This window comes from Podarcis erhardii, assembly GCF_964252035.2.
Source record: "Podarcis erhardii genome assembly, chromosome: 2".
NCBI lineage: Eukaryota > Metazoa > Chordata > Lepidosauria > Squamata > Lacertidae > Podarcis > Podarcis erhardii.
Genome location: NC_138498.1, coordinates 49,014,216 through 49,027,718, shown reverse-complemented (window position 1 = coordinate 49,027,718; position 13,503 = coordinate 49,014,216). Strand labels below are relative to the sequence as shown.

Sequence of the window (13,503 nt, the reverse complement as noted above, 5' to 3'; positions counted from 1 at the left end):
CAAGATTGGTTCCTTTTTTACCCCCCCCCCCAAAAAAAAGAACCTGTTACGGATATGGCTCTGAATTGCTTTTTAAAAATTCTGAGTTCTTTCAGAACAGAGACAAGTAGCTTGCCTAACAGGCTGTTTCTCTCCTCCGATGTATACATAGGAAAGTCCAAATATTCATTTTCTTGATTCAAGGATGCATTCTAATGCAAACTTTGAGAATTTCCACTGTGAACATGGAGCTGCTGTTAACAGCCCTTGAAAAAAAGAATGCACATGGGTTTGTGAAACATGGTAAAGCACTGACTGGGGCGTAGCTACCACTATGTTGCTCCTGTGAATAACCCTTGAAAAACAATGCGAATGCATTCATGAAAAACTATAAAACGTTGAATGGCAGGTAGCTTTGAGCAAACAAAATTCTATGAAGCAAAGATACAGATGGAACAATGTAATGTATCAAAGCCCTGAACCACCATGGTTAGTGTGGTATTTGTCCTACATAAAACCTGGAAAGCTTAGTATTGCAGCTGTGCAACAGCAACTTGAAACCACCCCCTAGCCACAGCTTGGTTTCTGATTAGTTATTCCAATTCAAACTATTTTATATGAGTGCATACTGCTGCAAAAAGTCACAATGCCTTTTTCAGAGATGTATTATTTTATTGCCATATCCAATAAATTAGGTAAAGCATGACATGTTGCATTTTTGTTTGCGCTGAAGTTGTGTGAACTTCAAATCAGATGATAAATAGGAAAACAGGACACACTTCTTCACGCAGCAGGAAACTGTCTAAGTATATTCAATTATACTCCTTTGATTGTGTTCTGCCCCCAAGAAACTCTGAAGATAGTGGATTTTCAGAAAGGAAAGGGGAAAATAGGAACTTTTAAGATAACACACTGTTTTATAAAGAACTCCCCACCCCACTCACTGCCCCCCATATGAATGTTATCCTGCCTTGAATTTCAAAATTAAGTATTTCTGGTCTCAGCTGGATATTGCTGTAGCCCACAAATGTTTTCAGAGATATAGTAGAGTTTCTGAGAAAATAAGCTCGACTGCTAACACATTATTTTCAGAAGTCAGCCCTTTCATATTTATTTCAGTTAGTATTCAAATGCCATGTGAAAAATTACTTTTTTGTTTTCTTGAAAGCTCTTTAGCCCAGTAGGAATTCCATACATAATACCACATGGTTTCATTAGATAGCACCACCTGTTAATCTGCACAGATACTGCATACTAAACAGGGCAAACACTAAATGAAGCAAGTAGACTTACGTGCCATCCTGGCGAGTGATGGTATAGCCATACTTGGGAAACTTGACAAATGACACATTGACTCCAACGAGTGGAGTTCCATCTGTAGTCACCACTTGACCTCGTATAAGAGATACAAGACTAGGAAAGAAATGCAATTAAATGTCAGTTCTGAAAGATTATTTGGGAACAAAGAATACTATTCTAGATGTGTTTACTCCTGCACAAATGCACATTCAATCTTGACTCTGATCTCTTCAGTTTCAGGGAACAGACTACAGGAATGTACAGTGGAACCTTGGCTTTTGAACGTAATCCATTCCGGAAAGCTGTTCAACTTCCAAGATGTTTGAAAACCGAAAACTGAAAGCGGAAGCCTCAATTAAATAGGGAAACTCAAAACGGAAGCTGTGTTGGATGTTCGGGTTCTGAAAAACGTTCGAAAACCGGAGCATTTACTTCCAGGTTTTTGGCATCCGGGGGCCAAAACATTTGAAAATGGTGCCATTCAAAAACTCAACTGATTGTATTTAAATTGAGGCCATGTTGGCTTCAATCACTTAGCTATTCTTTTGGTTCTCTTAACATTTCAATGCAGAATAACAAAGTATTCTGGGTTTATGCCTATATGGAACTAGAGTTGAAAGCAAGCATCCTGACGACAGTGTTAGAAAATCACAAGGAAGCCCCTAGAATGAGATTTTACCTCAAGATGGAAGAGAATATCATTTCTAAAAGCAGCAATCCATGTTAAGCCATTATTAAAACTTGTGTCAGAAGTACTTCCCCGTCTCTATAAAATCATATTTTTGGCCATTACCTGCTGTTGAAAGGATTTTCTCCTGGGATTATATGAGTGCTGTCTTTCCCCACTAAAAGCTTGATTCGATCATAGAATGACTTTACAGTTGGTGAACCAGAGTGACTTTGTTGTATAATGTCTAGAGGGTCACGTGAACCACGGCATAGCAGGCTATTCTGACAAGTCGACTGGAGGCAGCAGTCTGGATCAAGGCAGTCAACGAGGCCATCTGAAAGCAAAAACACACAGGCTGTTCTTGTTGTTGTTCATTCATGGATAGAAGTAGCCCCAATGCTTTTGCTGTCTGCAAGCATTCAGATTGGTTGTAGTGCTCAGTTATTTCCATACAATGAAATTACAAGTATCACTGAAAATAATATACGTTGTATATATTAGCTGTACTAACTTATTGCTTCCCCCTTGTTTCATATATGGTGTTTGCTGTCTTGGTGTCCTAGACAACATTACTGTAATTAAGATCAACCAGAAATAGGGATTTTTTTCTGTCTGGGGCACAGGACAAGATGATGTCAACCCCTACCCGCTGCCACCCCATATATAAAAGGTGATTAGATTGACAGTTGAATCTTAGTCTGATTCTGGCAATGGGACAAAGTCCTCCCCTTCACCTTGGGACAGTAAACTAGCTTAGGGGGCATGGCAGGTAAAGTAGCACACAGAACTTTGTCCACTTTCTACCCCTCAATATTTGATGCATTATGTGGCTGCCTCATTCTGTCTCTTGATAGGGCGAGCCCTAATCCAAAACTGTTTTGGAAGAACATGTGTGGAGGAAATTCTCAAGGACTGCTAGTAATGGATGACATGGTGGGTGGCAGCACTTACCTGATCTCAGGTTCGTTGCATTAATGCTGCTTATGGAGAGGTTGAGGAGGAGAAATAAGTGGCTTAGTTTAGACACACCAATGGAGTCAATCTGGTGCTTCAGCTGGTGTGCATGCGCCATGCCATTCTCCCCCCTCCCCACCACTGCTTGGTAAGCAGCAGCAACATGACTCACCAGAGGTCAGGTGAATGTTGCTGCCCCAATGCACCATCCACTACTGGCAACCCCATACCTTTGGAAAGTTTTTTCACTCATAAATCTGCTAAAGGCTGAATACTTACACCTTGAAAATGGGACGAGAAATTTATTCAAACTGAATTTTATTGGCTATCCAGGGAGAGGGCAGAATAATTAATAAACTGTTATCTGTCCCAATACCTTGTGGTGGATTGGGCTATAACTTCAATAAATAAATAATACTCTGCTTGAGCTTGCGTGGGCTTTACTGTAGACCTTTTCTGTGTTGGTATTATTACCCATGGACAATGCAATCTCTTAGAAAAATTAAAAATGAAACGGTTCTTGATTAGTTCTCCTTGTTGTTTGAGCTGTAGATGTTTTTCTTTTAAGGTCAGCAGCCTTTACACGTTAGGATCCCCATTCATCTTGAAGCCTGTTTCTGTCATGGAGCAAGGATGATCCACCCCCATCCTTTGCAGTCCATTTGCTACCCACTTTATATAATCAATGTGAGAAAATAATTGGGTTCCAATAATAATTCAAGACAGTTTTTCCATTAAAGCCTGAACACTTTTTCCTTGATATCCTTCCTAGGCTTGTTGTATTTCTACCACTACAGACTGAAAATTGTCTTCTGCTTTTAGTTTGCTCAGTGCTTTTGTTCAGGCAACTGTGAGAGAAGAGAATCCTATCAATACATTAAAGAATCAAAACGGCAAGACACAGGATAGAAATTACTCCCTTTCCACAAATTTATATTTACCTGCTCAAGCTATTGTGTGTGTGTGTTTTGCTACGTCTATGGGGGTGAGAATATGTTATGCCTATAATGACCTCATCAAGTTGCATGATTATGGGCTGCAGCGGCTGAACACTTTTGACGACACCATGAACTTTAAATTGGCACACCAATCTCCCAGTGGCCTGTCAGTCATGTGAATAACATCTTCATGCCAGCGAGCCCCCTTGGATATAGTCTGACATTGCAATCTTCAGTAAATTACCCTGTCACTGCCAATCTTACAGTTATCTCGCAAACAATCAAGGAGGCAATCAAACTGTTCTGAAGTACCAGTTCAGGACCTAGGGGGGCTAGAAATGTCTCCATTCAATACCAGTGAGAAACCTGAATATCACTGCTTAGATACTAAATTGAAATATGCACACACCTCTACATAAGAATAATACACTATAGGTTTCATGGTTAGGTCTGTACAAAGAATCCACATTAAAAAAAATCTAAAATCTCTGACGGGGCAATACTTTTATTAGGCCAACCAAAAAGTAAAAAAAGAAAAGAAGTAAATTTTCAAGTTCTGTAGAATTCTATATTAGACGGGATGTTTTTTTAAAAAGAGGAGGGCAGGGTGGAGGGAGCTGGTTTAATGTTAAACTTTAACACAGCGTAAGGGTCTTTACTAGCCCTTTGCTTGGTGCTGAATAAAGAGTTTGCAGAGCTGGCAGTGGGGCATTTGGCAAGTGCTGTGCAAAGCACTTTGGAAGCCCTGTGCTCAGCACTCCCCCAGTGCTGAGCATAGGCCTGGCAAAGCTGTTTCTATAGGGATCTGCTGCATGATCAACAGAGAACTCAGTCTTGCAGACAATGCAGCATACTTGAACCCACTGCCCATCACTTAAATACAGCTTTCTGTAGCGGTTGGCTGCAACTAACCCACACCTGATGTGATGCAAAGTTTGGGACAGGTGGGTGTGCTTGGTCTTAAAGGCCAAAGTGGGACCCATGCTGGGTCAAATTTGACCCACAGGCTGGAGGTTCCAAACCTACAACTGCATAGAAATCGGCACTGCTCAACTATGATGCATATTCATGTTTTTGCTTGTTTTGCTTAGATGCTTTGGAAACACAAAAGCCCTTTCAATTTCAGCAAACTGTCAAATATCTGTGTGAAATTATGATAATGTAATGTACACGGTGACAGGACACATTACAATAGATGTCCAAAGAAGATATGAAGTGTACCTGGAGAGAAAACATCCAAAGTGCAAATGCTCATTTCCCATTGACCAATTTCCCATTACTAGGGAAGCACATTCAGGTCCAGCATTAGCAATAGCAAGTCTTTCTGAAACTCTAATGCTGCAATTCTAAACACACTTACTAGGGGGTTAATCCTATTGAACACAGCGGGATTACAGTAGAATAACCAAGCACAAGATTGCTTTGCAAATGGGAGCACAAAGGAAAATGTAATATTGAAGAATTTTAGAAAGTCTACAGTCACACCAATTATTCAAACACTCACACATTTTTATATATTACACTGTATACATTTGTATTATCACTGTATTGATCCTGGGTAATGAGGCATACAAATGAATATATTTTACTGAAGCAATATTTGCTAGTGAGAGTAGGTAACACTTTTAAGTTTCGCATAACTTTATTTGAAAGGAAAATAAGGGTATCTCCAAGCTTAAGAATTATACATTTATTATTCTGCTTAACAGATAAAATACATATTTAGTTTACCTCATTTTCCATTTAAATAAACTTAGGAAACCTTGAAAGCTAACATTCTAATAAACAAGTTGGAATATTAAAGGGAAGATGTTAAAACCTCAAAACCTGATATGTTATAGATGAAAATATAGAACACATAGTCGTACAAATGAAATTCAAATATGTTGGCATTCAGCAAACACTGCTATGCTTAACCTTCTATTTTTCTGGGGTTAAAACCTTACCCCAGGCACACATATTATTGTGCAATTTACACATAAGTAGATCTGCAGGATAGCACTTCTAGGACATTGTTACAAATTGTTACCTGTACAACAACGTCCCGAATTTTTAGCCAGTTGTCACTTACCATTTTCCTTCCAGAAACAACACACACACACACACACACACACACACACACACACACTTTGCCACTGGCGTGCATTTACTACCCCAGCCAATGTTAGAAAGCCCCATCATCCCCCCCCCCATGATAAATGACCAAGGAAAGATCAAGAAAGTGTCAACAGGCTGGCAGAAACTGTATAATGTTATTTGGGAACCGTTCTTTAATCAATGGCAGTTTCCTTGAAGGTTTTTTAATGGGTTAGAAAAACACCCCCCAAATTCATTAATATTAGTTTATGTTTGTTTTCAATTGTAATAAAAATAATTATAGGCAGTTTACAATATTTTCCACAATATTTTCACTTTAAATTATATTTTTGTTGTTTGCAACAGAAAATAAAAATCATAGCTAATGAAAAGAACAGAAATGGTGCTGTTTATTCAATATGCAAGAGCAAGCATTCAGCAGAGACAAATTCTGCCTCTTCTGAGTAATTTTTTTTTGGCCCTAGAGTATTGGGTATTGTCAAGCACACTTCATCCGACACTGGAGACACAAATATTACCTGCGGTTCACACCCTCTCCCCACCCAACATACATTGGAAATCTCACTAGGGCAGAAAATCACACACACAACCTTGATGAAGGTTAAGTGCCATTGAAATTATATGATAAATAAATAATTTAAATAATATAATAAAAAATGATGAAATATAGGTTAACCAATTTTTTCATACAATGTATGCATCTGCATGTGCATGCATGCACACAGTATCTCATGTAACATTCCCTAAACTTTAGGGAAAGCTACAGTGGAATAAATTAAAAGCAATAGCTTTCGTTCATCCCCTTTCTAAAAGCTTGTCGTGTCAGGAATTTATATTTTTTATGTCAAAAAGTGGTTTTGTAGGAAGATAATTTGTCAAATTGCAGGAGTAAATAATCCGGAATGGAACCTGAAATAATGAAGAAGCTCTATGTGCTTTATAACACAGCTCAACTCAACTATCCCAAGTGGCTAACTCTACTGAACTCAATGTGAGTGATGATTATACCAGTATATAAATATGGTCCCGTTGTTGCAGCAAATTCATACTTGTCTTTTCATTAAACCAGGGGATTATACAGCATCTCCTCCTCCTTGCTTTGCTGCTTCCATAAACTCATGACCCGATCATCAGATTTGTCAATGAAAAGCATTCCTAAGGGAAGCTGGAATGTTCTGGATAAGCAAAAGATATACCAGCTATGACAATTTAATTTACTTTTCCAAAGACTTTAATCAGGAAATAACTAGAGTATTTCTAATCTATTTCCCATCTTATTTTATAACCACCTGTATTTACAGGGACAATTTGGCAAGTAACTAGGTTAACAACTGATGATTTTTAGCGCACTGTGTTTTAATTGACTAACTAATGGCAAGATGTCTGTGTCATCAACCACAGTTTTGTGAGTTGTTGTTAAATTACATGAAGAAGTGTGCATGCACACGAAAGCTCATACCAAGAACTAACTTAGTTGGTCTTTAAGGTGCTACTGGAAGGATTTTTTTTATTTTGTTTTGACTATGGCAGACCAACACGGCTACCCACCTGTAACTTAAATTACATGATTATCACAGTTTTCTGCTGTTATGAGTTTGTGGGTACTAGACACTTATAATCCATGGATTCAGTGAGTGTTAGAATTTAATCAAGCCTTGGGGTGTTAAGATACAGACAACTCTAATCCCTGGATCTAGAAAGTGTTAAACGCTAATTAAGACAGGCTAGCTTCCCCATGAGGTGACTGCTTAGGGGAATGGGCCATTAAGAGGATAAAGGATCAAAGGGACCCAGTGAGAGACAGTAAATCAGTTGGGCCCCTCCATCAACAGATTAAGCCAGAGTGGGTGGAAAAGAGGCTGGGGGCGGGATGCTCACAGCCTCCAAGCCCCTGCCCCCAACTGGCTAAGTTATCACTGTCCGCCCTTACCCCAATGCGGCTGGAGGTGGACAGCGCCAGCCATAACCTCCCCCAGCCACACTGGAAGATGGCGGCCTCCCTGAACCCACTGCAGGCATGGCAACGGCTGCCCACCCAAAGTCCCCGGTTAGTGGATAGAAAGGTAAAGGGAACCCTGACCATTAGGTCCAATCGTGGCTGACTCTGGGGTTGCAGCGCTCATCTCGCTTTATTGGCCGAGGGATCCGGCTTATAGCTTCCGGGTCATGTGGCCAGCATGACTAAGCCGCTTCTGGCGAACCAGAGCAGCGCACAGAAACGCCGCTTACCTTCCCGCTGGAGCGGTACCTATTTATCTACTTGCACTTTGACGTGCTTTCGAACTGCTAGGTTTGCAGGAGCAGGGACTGAGCAACGGGAGCTCACCCCGTCGCGGGGATTCGAACCGCCGACCTTCTGATCGGCAAGTCCTAGGCTCTGTGGTTTAACCCACAGCGCCACCCGCGTCCCGCGGTTAGTGGATATTACCTTGCAAAACATTAAAACTCCCCTTTCGTAGTGTGTTATTAGGCTAATAGCCACATGTCATGATAAGTATTTATTTGATGTTTAAACTTGCTAAATATTTGTGGCTACTGTTCAGCGTATCTAAGAGGACTTTGTATAAATTAGCTGAATGCATACAAACACTTGCATTTCTCTCCTTAGTCTCAGTGGCCACTCAAGGAATAATAAATGGATAAGATTACAGATTGTTACAGGATAGCATGATAGCTGTTTAAGCACATGACCAAGTACAGCGGAGGGGATATTTTGTCCTGTAAAGAAGGAGGTATAGCAGGTATTGATGGAGGTACACTACTCATTCAGTCCAAAGAGAACATTGCCTGCTATCTGTAGATGCTAAAGAAACAGAAGCATAGTTGAGGAGGCAACTGACGCCACTGTTTGAGTGACCTGCTTTATGTCTTCTGAATATTGCCACCCTAATAGATGTATTCCCTTTTTCTTTCTTTTTCTTTTCTTTTTGATAACCAGAAGCCTGGAACACAACCCTGGTCCCTGAAAATGATCAGCTGAAACCTCTGGGCCTGCTCAACTGGTTGCAAGTGCCAAGTGCCAATTTTTGAAAATGCTAGCACTAGCTCTACTGCACTCATGTCCTCTGTAGCTGCTTTCCCAACTGAGTCATTGCCAGAATCAATAAAGTTAATGTCAGTAACAGTTTTGGGAAGGCAAGAAGTGCAAAGGCTTTGTTACAAAGTATAAAAGATATTTTCTTTAAGTTAGAAAAACAAGCAAATGAGGATTTAGTGACTCATGCGAAGAACCATATTTGCTGCAGATGCTGCCTATATTTTATACATATTTAAAACTGTCAATAACAGATACCAATTGTTTATTATAGTAGCAATTTTAAAGATGCCTTTGAGAACCAGGTCTATTGTATTTGCTCTAGGGAGCCTTTTTATCTCCTGAGGTATTGTGGGTATTTGTATTGAGAACCTTATAAATCTTTTGTCTGACTTGAATTAGAGACCCCTGCTGTGGCAAAGCTTGATGAGGCAAGCTAAATTACATGATTTGCTTTTGTGCTGTGAAATACTTGTATTATCTTAACTATCACAGGCCTGATGAAATATCAAATCACAGGATTCACTGTTCTATAAAAGCAAAGCTTGTCCAAATAATTATTGCAGAAGGGCAGGATCCACTTTCCCCCTTTCCCTTTCCCATTCCCCCCCTTTCGTTTCAAAATTATTTGTTCTAAGAAACTTAAAAACACACCCTTACATTCCAGTATATGAACAGGGCAAACATGTTCAGAAACAGTATTGCTCTAGAAGTGAATTTACCTATGAAGGGAAGAAAAAATTAATTTACAGCTACAGGCTTAAGTTAGAAATGGAACCAACCCCTGGAAGATTGTGCAGCATACCATGCAAAATTCCCCTCTAATATTATTTTGTGCAAAAGACACAAAGTGGGAAACCTGCTGCTCCAGATTGGGCTTCTGTGGTATATTTTCCTTCATATTGAATAGTATTTTCTATGATGTGCAATATTTTGAAAACCAAAACAAGATGTAATTATAAAAAGGAGGGGTTTCTGTTTGTTTGTTTCAATGGGTATTTATGTGATCAATTATTGATTTTAGGCCTTAATCACTGATGGAATGTTTAATTTCATGATATTCCCTCCATTTTTTAAGCTGGTTTGAGACTTTCCAAAAATAGGAGCAAGAGCCTGTAAATTATACATAAATAATGAGATACTCTTTTTAATTTTGTGTGTGTGTGTGTGTGTGTGTGTGTGTGCGTGCGCATATGCGTAGAGGCAGTAGGAGTGGGAGATAGGCTTAGGGCGGAGAAAGAGAGAAAGAAAGAATATGCCATCCCAAATTCCTGGAGAAAATCCTCTTAGCTATTATACCAGTGTGTTCTGTGATTTTGGGATATCAGGCTGGCAACTGAAGTAAATGGGCAATGCCATATATATAGAAGTTTTATGCCTATGGACATTTCACAATGGCATTTTGCATTATACAAAAATTTCTCAAGACTTTCCAAAGTTTAGGTAGATTTTAATAGGTAGAGTTTTCAATACTAAGAAGGAATATAATTGCAATAAGCTAAAATAGTGATGAGGAATATTTTGAGTTTCTGGCTCAATGCTATATGTACATACTGTTGCACACCACCCCAATCTCTGAGTGGTGCTAGAATCCGGGAGTTCCGGGTGCTTAACTACAGTTTGTGTTTCCTTTTGGAATAAGGCACAGTGGAGACTGGGGTCTTTATTTACACATAATACAAACTGAGCCCACGATGGAGGGGTTCACAGCATTAACACCCCAAAACTGTGTTGCTTCCACCATAACCACAGCCTTGGATTCAAACAGAAACCAACCATTACTCTGACTCTCTCTCCAGCCAAAAGCACATGGGATTTTGCAGCTGTCTGCTCACATAACCCCAAGGTTTGCAAGCAATCTAATTGTTGCTATTAACACTGGAAATCCAGAAAAGTCTGTACTTGATAATAACTTTTAGCCTTTTGTTATCCTGTGAATCTTGTTTTGAAATATTTTAATTCTCTGAATTAAGTCCATGGTGTTTTAAATGGTTATATGTGCCATTTTGAGAGATTTATAGATTTAATCACAGTACTGTGAGTATTAGATTCGTCATATAATCTTGAATAACTGTTCATAATCCCCACCAAAGATACTTAACAGTTATTTAGACTACTGAGGACTTGATTAGAAGAGGGATTAAATTTTAAAGGATGCTGCAAAGAGTAAATTAATGGACTTCAAACATCTTCTTAAAACCAAAAAAGGATTCTGGAATGAAAGCCTTTAACAGGGAGTTGGCCTCAGGAAAACGCTATCTTTTAATTAGACTGACATCTTTGGAAAATTATTTTATAAAAAGCCTCACCTTTCTCACACACACACACACACACACGCACACACACACACACACACACACACTTTATATATTAAAAAAAAAAATCAGTTTAATGAAATCAGAAACAAATACCGTATTTCATAAGACACATATACTGTGCAATTCTTCTCCTGGACACAGGAATTTATTTTATTTCTGTATGAAAAGGTACTTAAATTTTGTTCCACCCCCACAACAGAATACTAGTATGTGACTGAGATTTCACTGTGTCCAGCTGTATTTGTATGATTAATAAGACTAGCAGATATCCATAATTAGGAATACAGAATTCCCCTCCATGGGAAGGACAGCAAAAGCATACCAGAAATAATTATACTTAACTCCTACAGAGATTCCGACCTGAAGATAACCTGCTGAAAGCTTAGAATTCAATCTCTAAACATTTAGTAGAATGGCATTTTTTCTTTTAGTTTGACATTTCTACACCTTGGATCTGATTTATGCCTCATGTAAGGCTGAACATGACCCTGCCTTTATAAAGACAAGAGACTACTTAAAGGTATGATTCTAACTAATAATCTCTATATGGCAAACCAAAAGCATCCTTGATTATGTATCTCCTTTGTGAGCAGTTTTCTACCTTTAAGGCTGTAGCAGCTGGACATAAGAACACAAAGAAGGAAGCACAAAGAGAGAAAACACCGGGCATCCTGCCCCCTCCTGCAAACCAGCAGACAGAAAATCTAGTAAACAACACTTTAGCTTCTTTAAATGCTTAAAAGTACAACATTATCACTGTTTTCCACTAAAGATAATTGCCAACAGCCATACAATTATGGAGAAATTCTGGTCAAGGGCACCCTGTGGTGTAACCCTATAAAAATATTGAAGGGAGAAGAAGCATGAAAATTTGTTAACACAGCAGCAGTGTGGAGTAAAGAAACAGACTACAAGAACAAACGAGTATTGGGTCACAAGTAACTCAAATTCTACAGTTATTGGGATGTCACAGCAGGCAGAGACAAATGGAGAGGTGAAGCTCTATTATGGAAATCGGAAGATTTCTGTGAGCTCTCTTATGAAGAACACCCAAAGAATTTAGAAAAAGCAGCTCCAATAGAGATGAAAAATGATATTCGGAGTAGCAGAAAGAATGGCTGGTTTTAACTCTTGGCTCAGTCACAAGTTTCCTCTGTGACATTGGGCAAGTCCTTCAGACATACATTCAAAATACTTTCAGAAGTGGATTACTAAAAGAGCTAGTGGCATGTAGCTGCAGGTATATGTGAAGGTGAGCCTCCAGGATAAATATTTTACATAACAATGAGGCAGCTACTGAGAAGATGCCTGTGTGCTTCTGTTGTAGTAGTTTCTGCAATTTGTCTAGGATTAGAATGTTTCCTCTTCCCATGGCTTCTGAGTACTTGGTCATAATTATTGAAGCTCTTTGGCAAACTTACTCAAATGCGTATCTTGATGTCCTAGAATAGTTTTTCATGTTGGGAATGCTGCATCAGGGTTTTTATTAAAACATTTAGAAATACTTCTTGAAATGATGACAAGACAAGGAGAAATTTATTAGTTGAAAATGCTGAGCAAATATTTAATGTTTAACAGAGCAATTAGTTTTGTTAATTATCATATGGCACTAGGTACTGTATTGAAGACTTCATGAAAAGTTGATGAATTCTGATCTGAAGTCTACTTTTATCAAATTTTTGAAAAGGTTGCTTGGAAAGGAATGTTTCTACAATAACATACGTGGCACTGAGAGATTTAGACATCATTGCATCCACTATTTTTGATCAAATGTCAAGTTAAGTATTCAATATTTCAAATGAAGTAGCAATAAATTATTTCTATTGCAATAAACAATTCAGTTTGTCAGTTTGGGGAAGGGCTAGTTAGAGCTGAAATTATAAATGAAATGATAAATAGATGGAAATGAAATTGACAGGTTCAGGACAGACAATATAGAAAGCCTTTTCTCATGGAAGATATCATTCACACAAAGAATTCATTTTTACATTATCTGGTGATGGCCAAATATTACACAAATCCATGAACAATAAGCATGATAAACCTATTACACATAACTTCTAAGTGAGGCCTCTGTGTTAAGAGGGAACATGGTCCTTGATTATCAGATACTATGAGTAAAGAAAAGGAGATGCCTTTATGACCTGCTTATGACATTTCCAGAGGTAACAAGCTGAATGCCTTAGAACACAGAGTAATGCAAGAGATGGCAGT

The 13,503-nt window shown here is 38.8% G+C and overlaps 1 protein-coding gene across 19 annotated transcripts in view; it reads right to left on the bottom strand.

Moving 5' to 3' along the window:
- The window catches only part of TENM2 (teneurin transmembrane protein 2), a 782,612-nt gene that overhangs the window by 61,994 nt on the left and 707,115 nt on the right, over window positions 1–13,503 (bottom strand). For all 19 annotated transcript variants that reach the window (XM_081845776.1, XM_081845777.1, XM_081845770.1 and 16 more), the window contains 2 exons: window positions 2,072–2,282; window positions 1,273–1,392 (listed from right to left, as the gene is read on the bottom strand). In XM_081845776.1, the coding sequence (XP_081701902.1) occupies window positions 1,273–1,392; window positions 2,072–2,282 (331 nt within the window). The remainder of the gene's footprint in view (window positions 1–1,272; window positions 1,393–2,071; window positions 2,283–13,503) is intronic.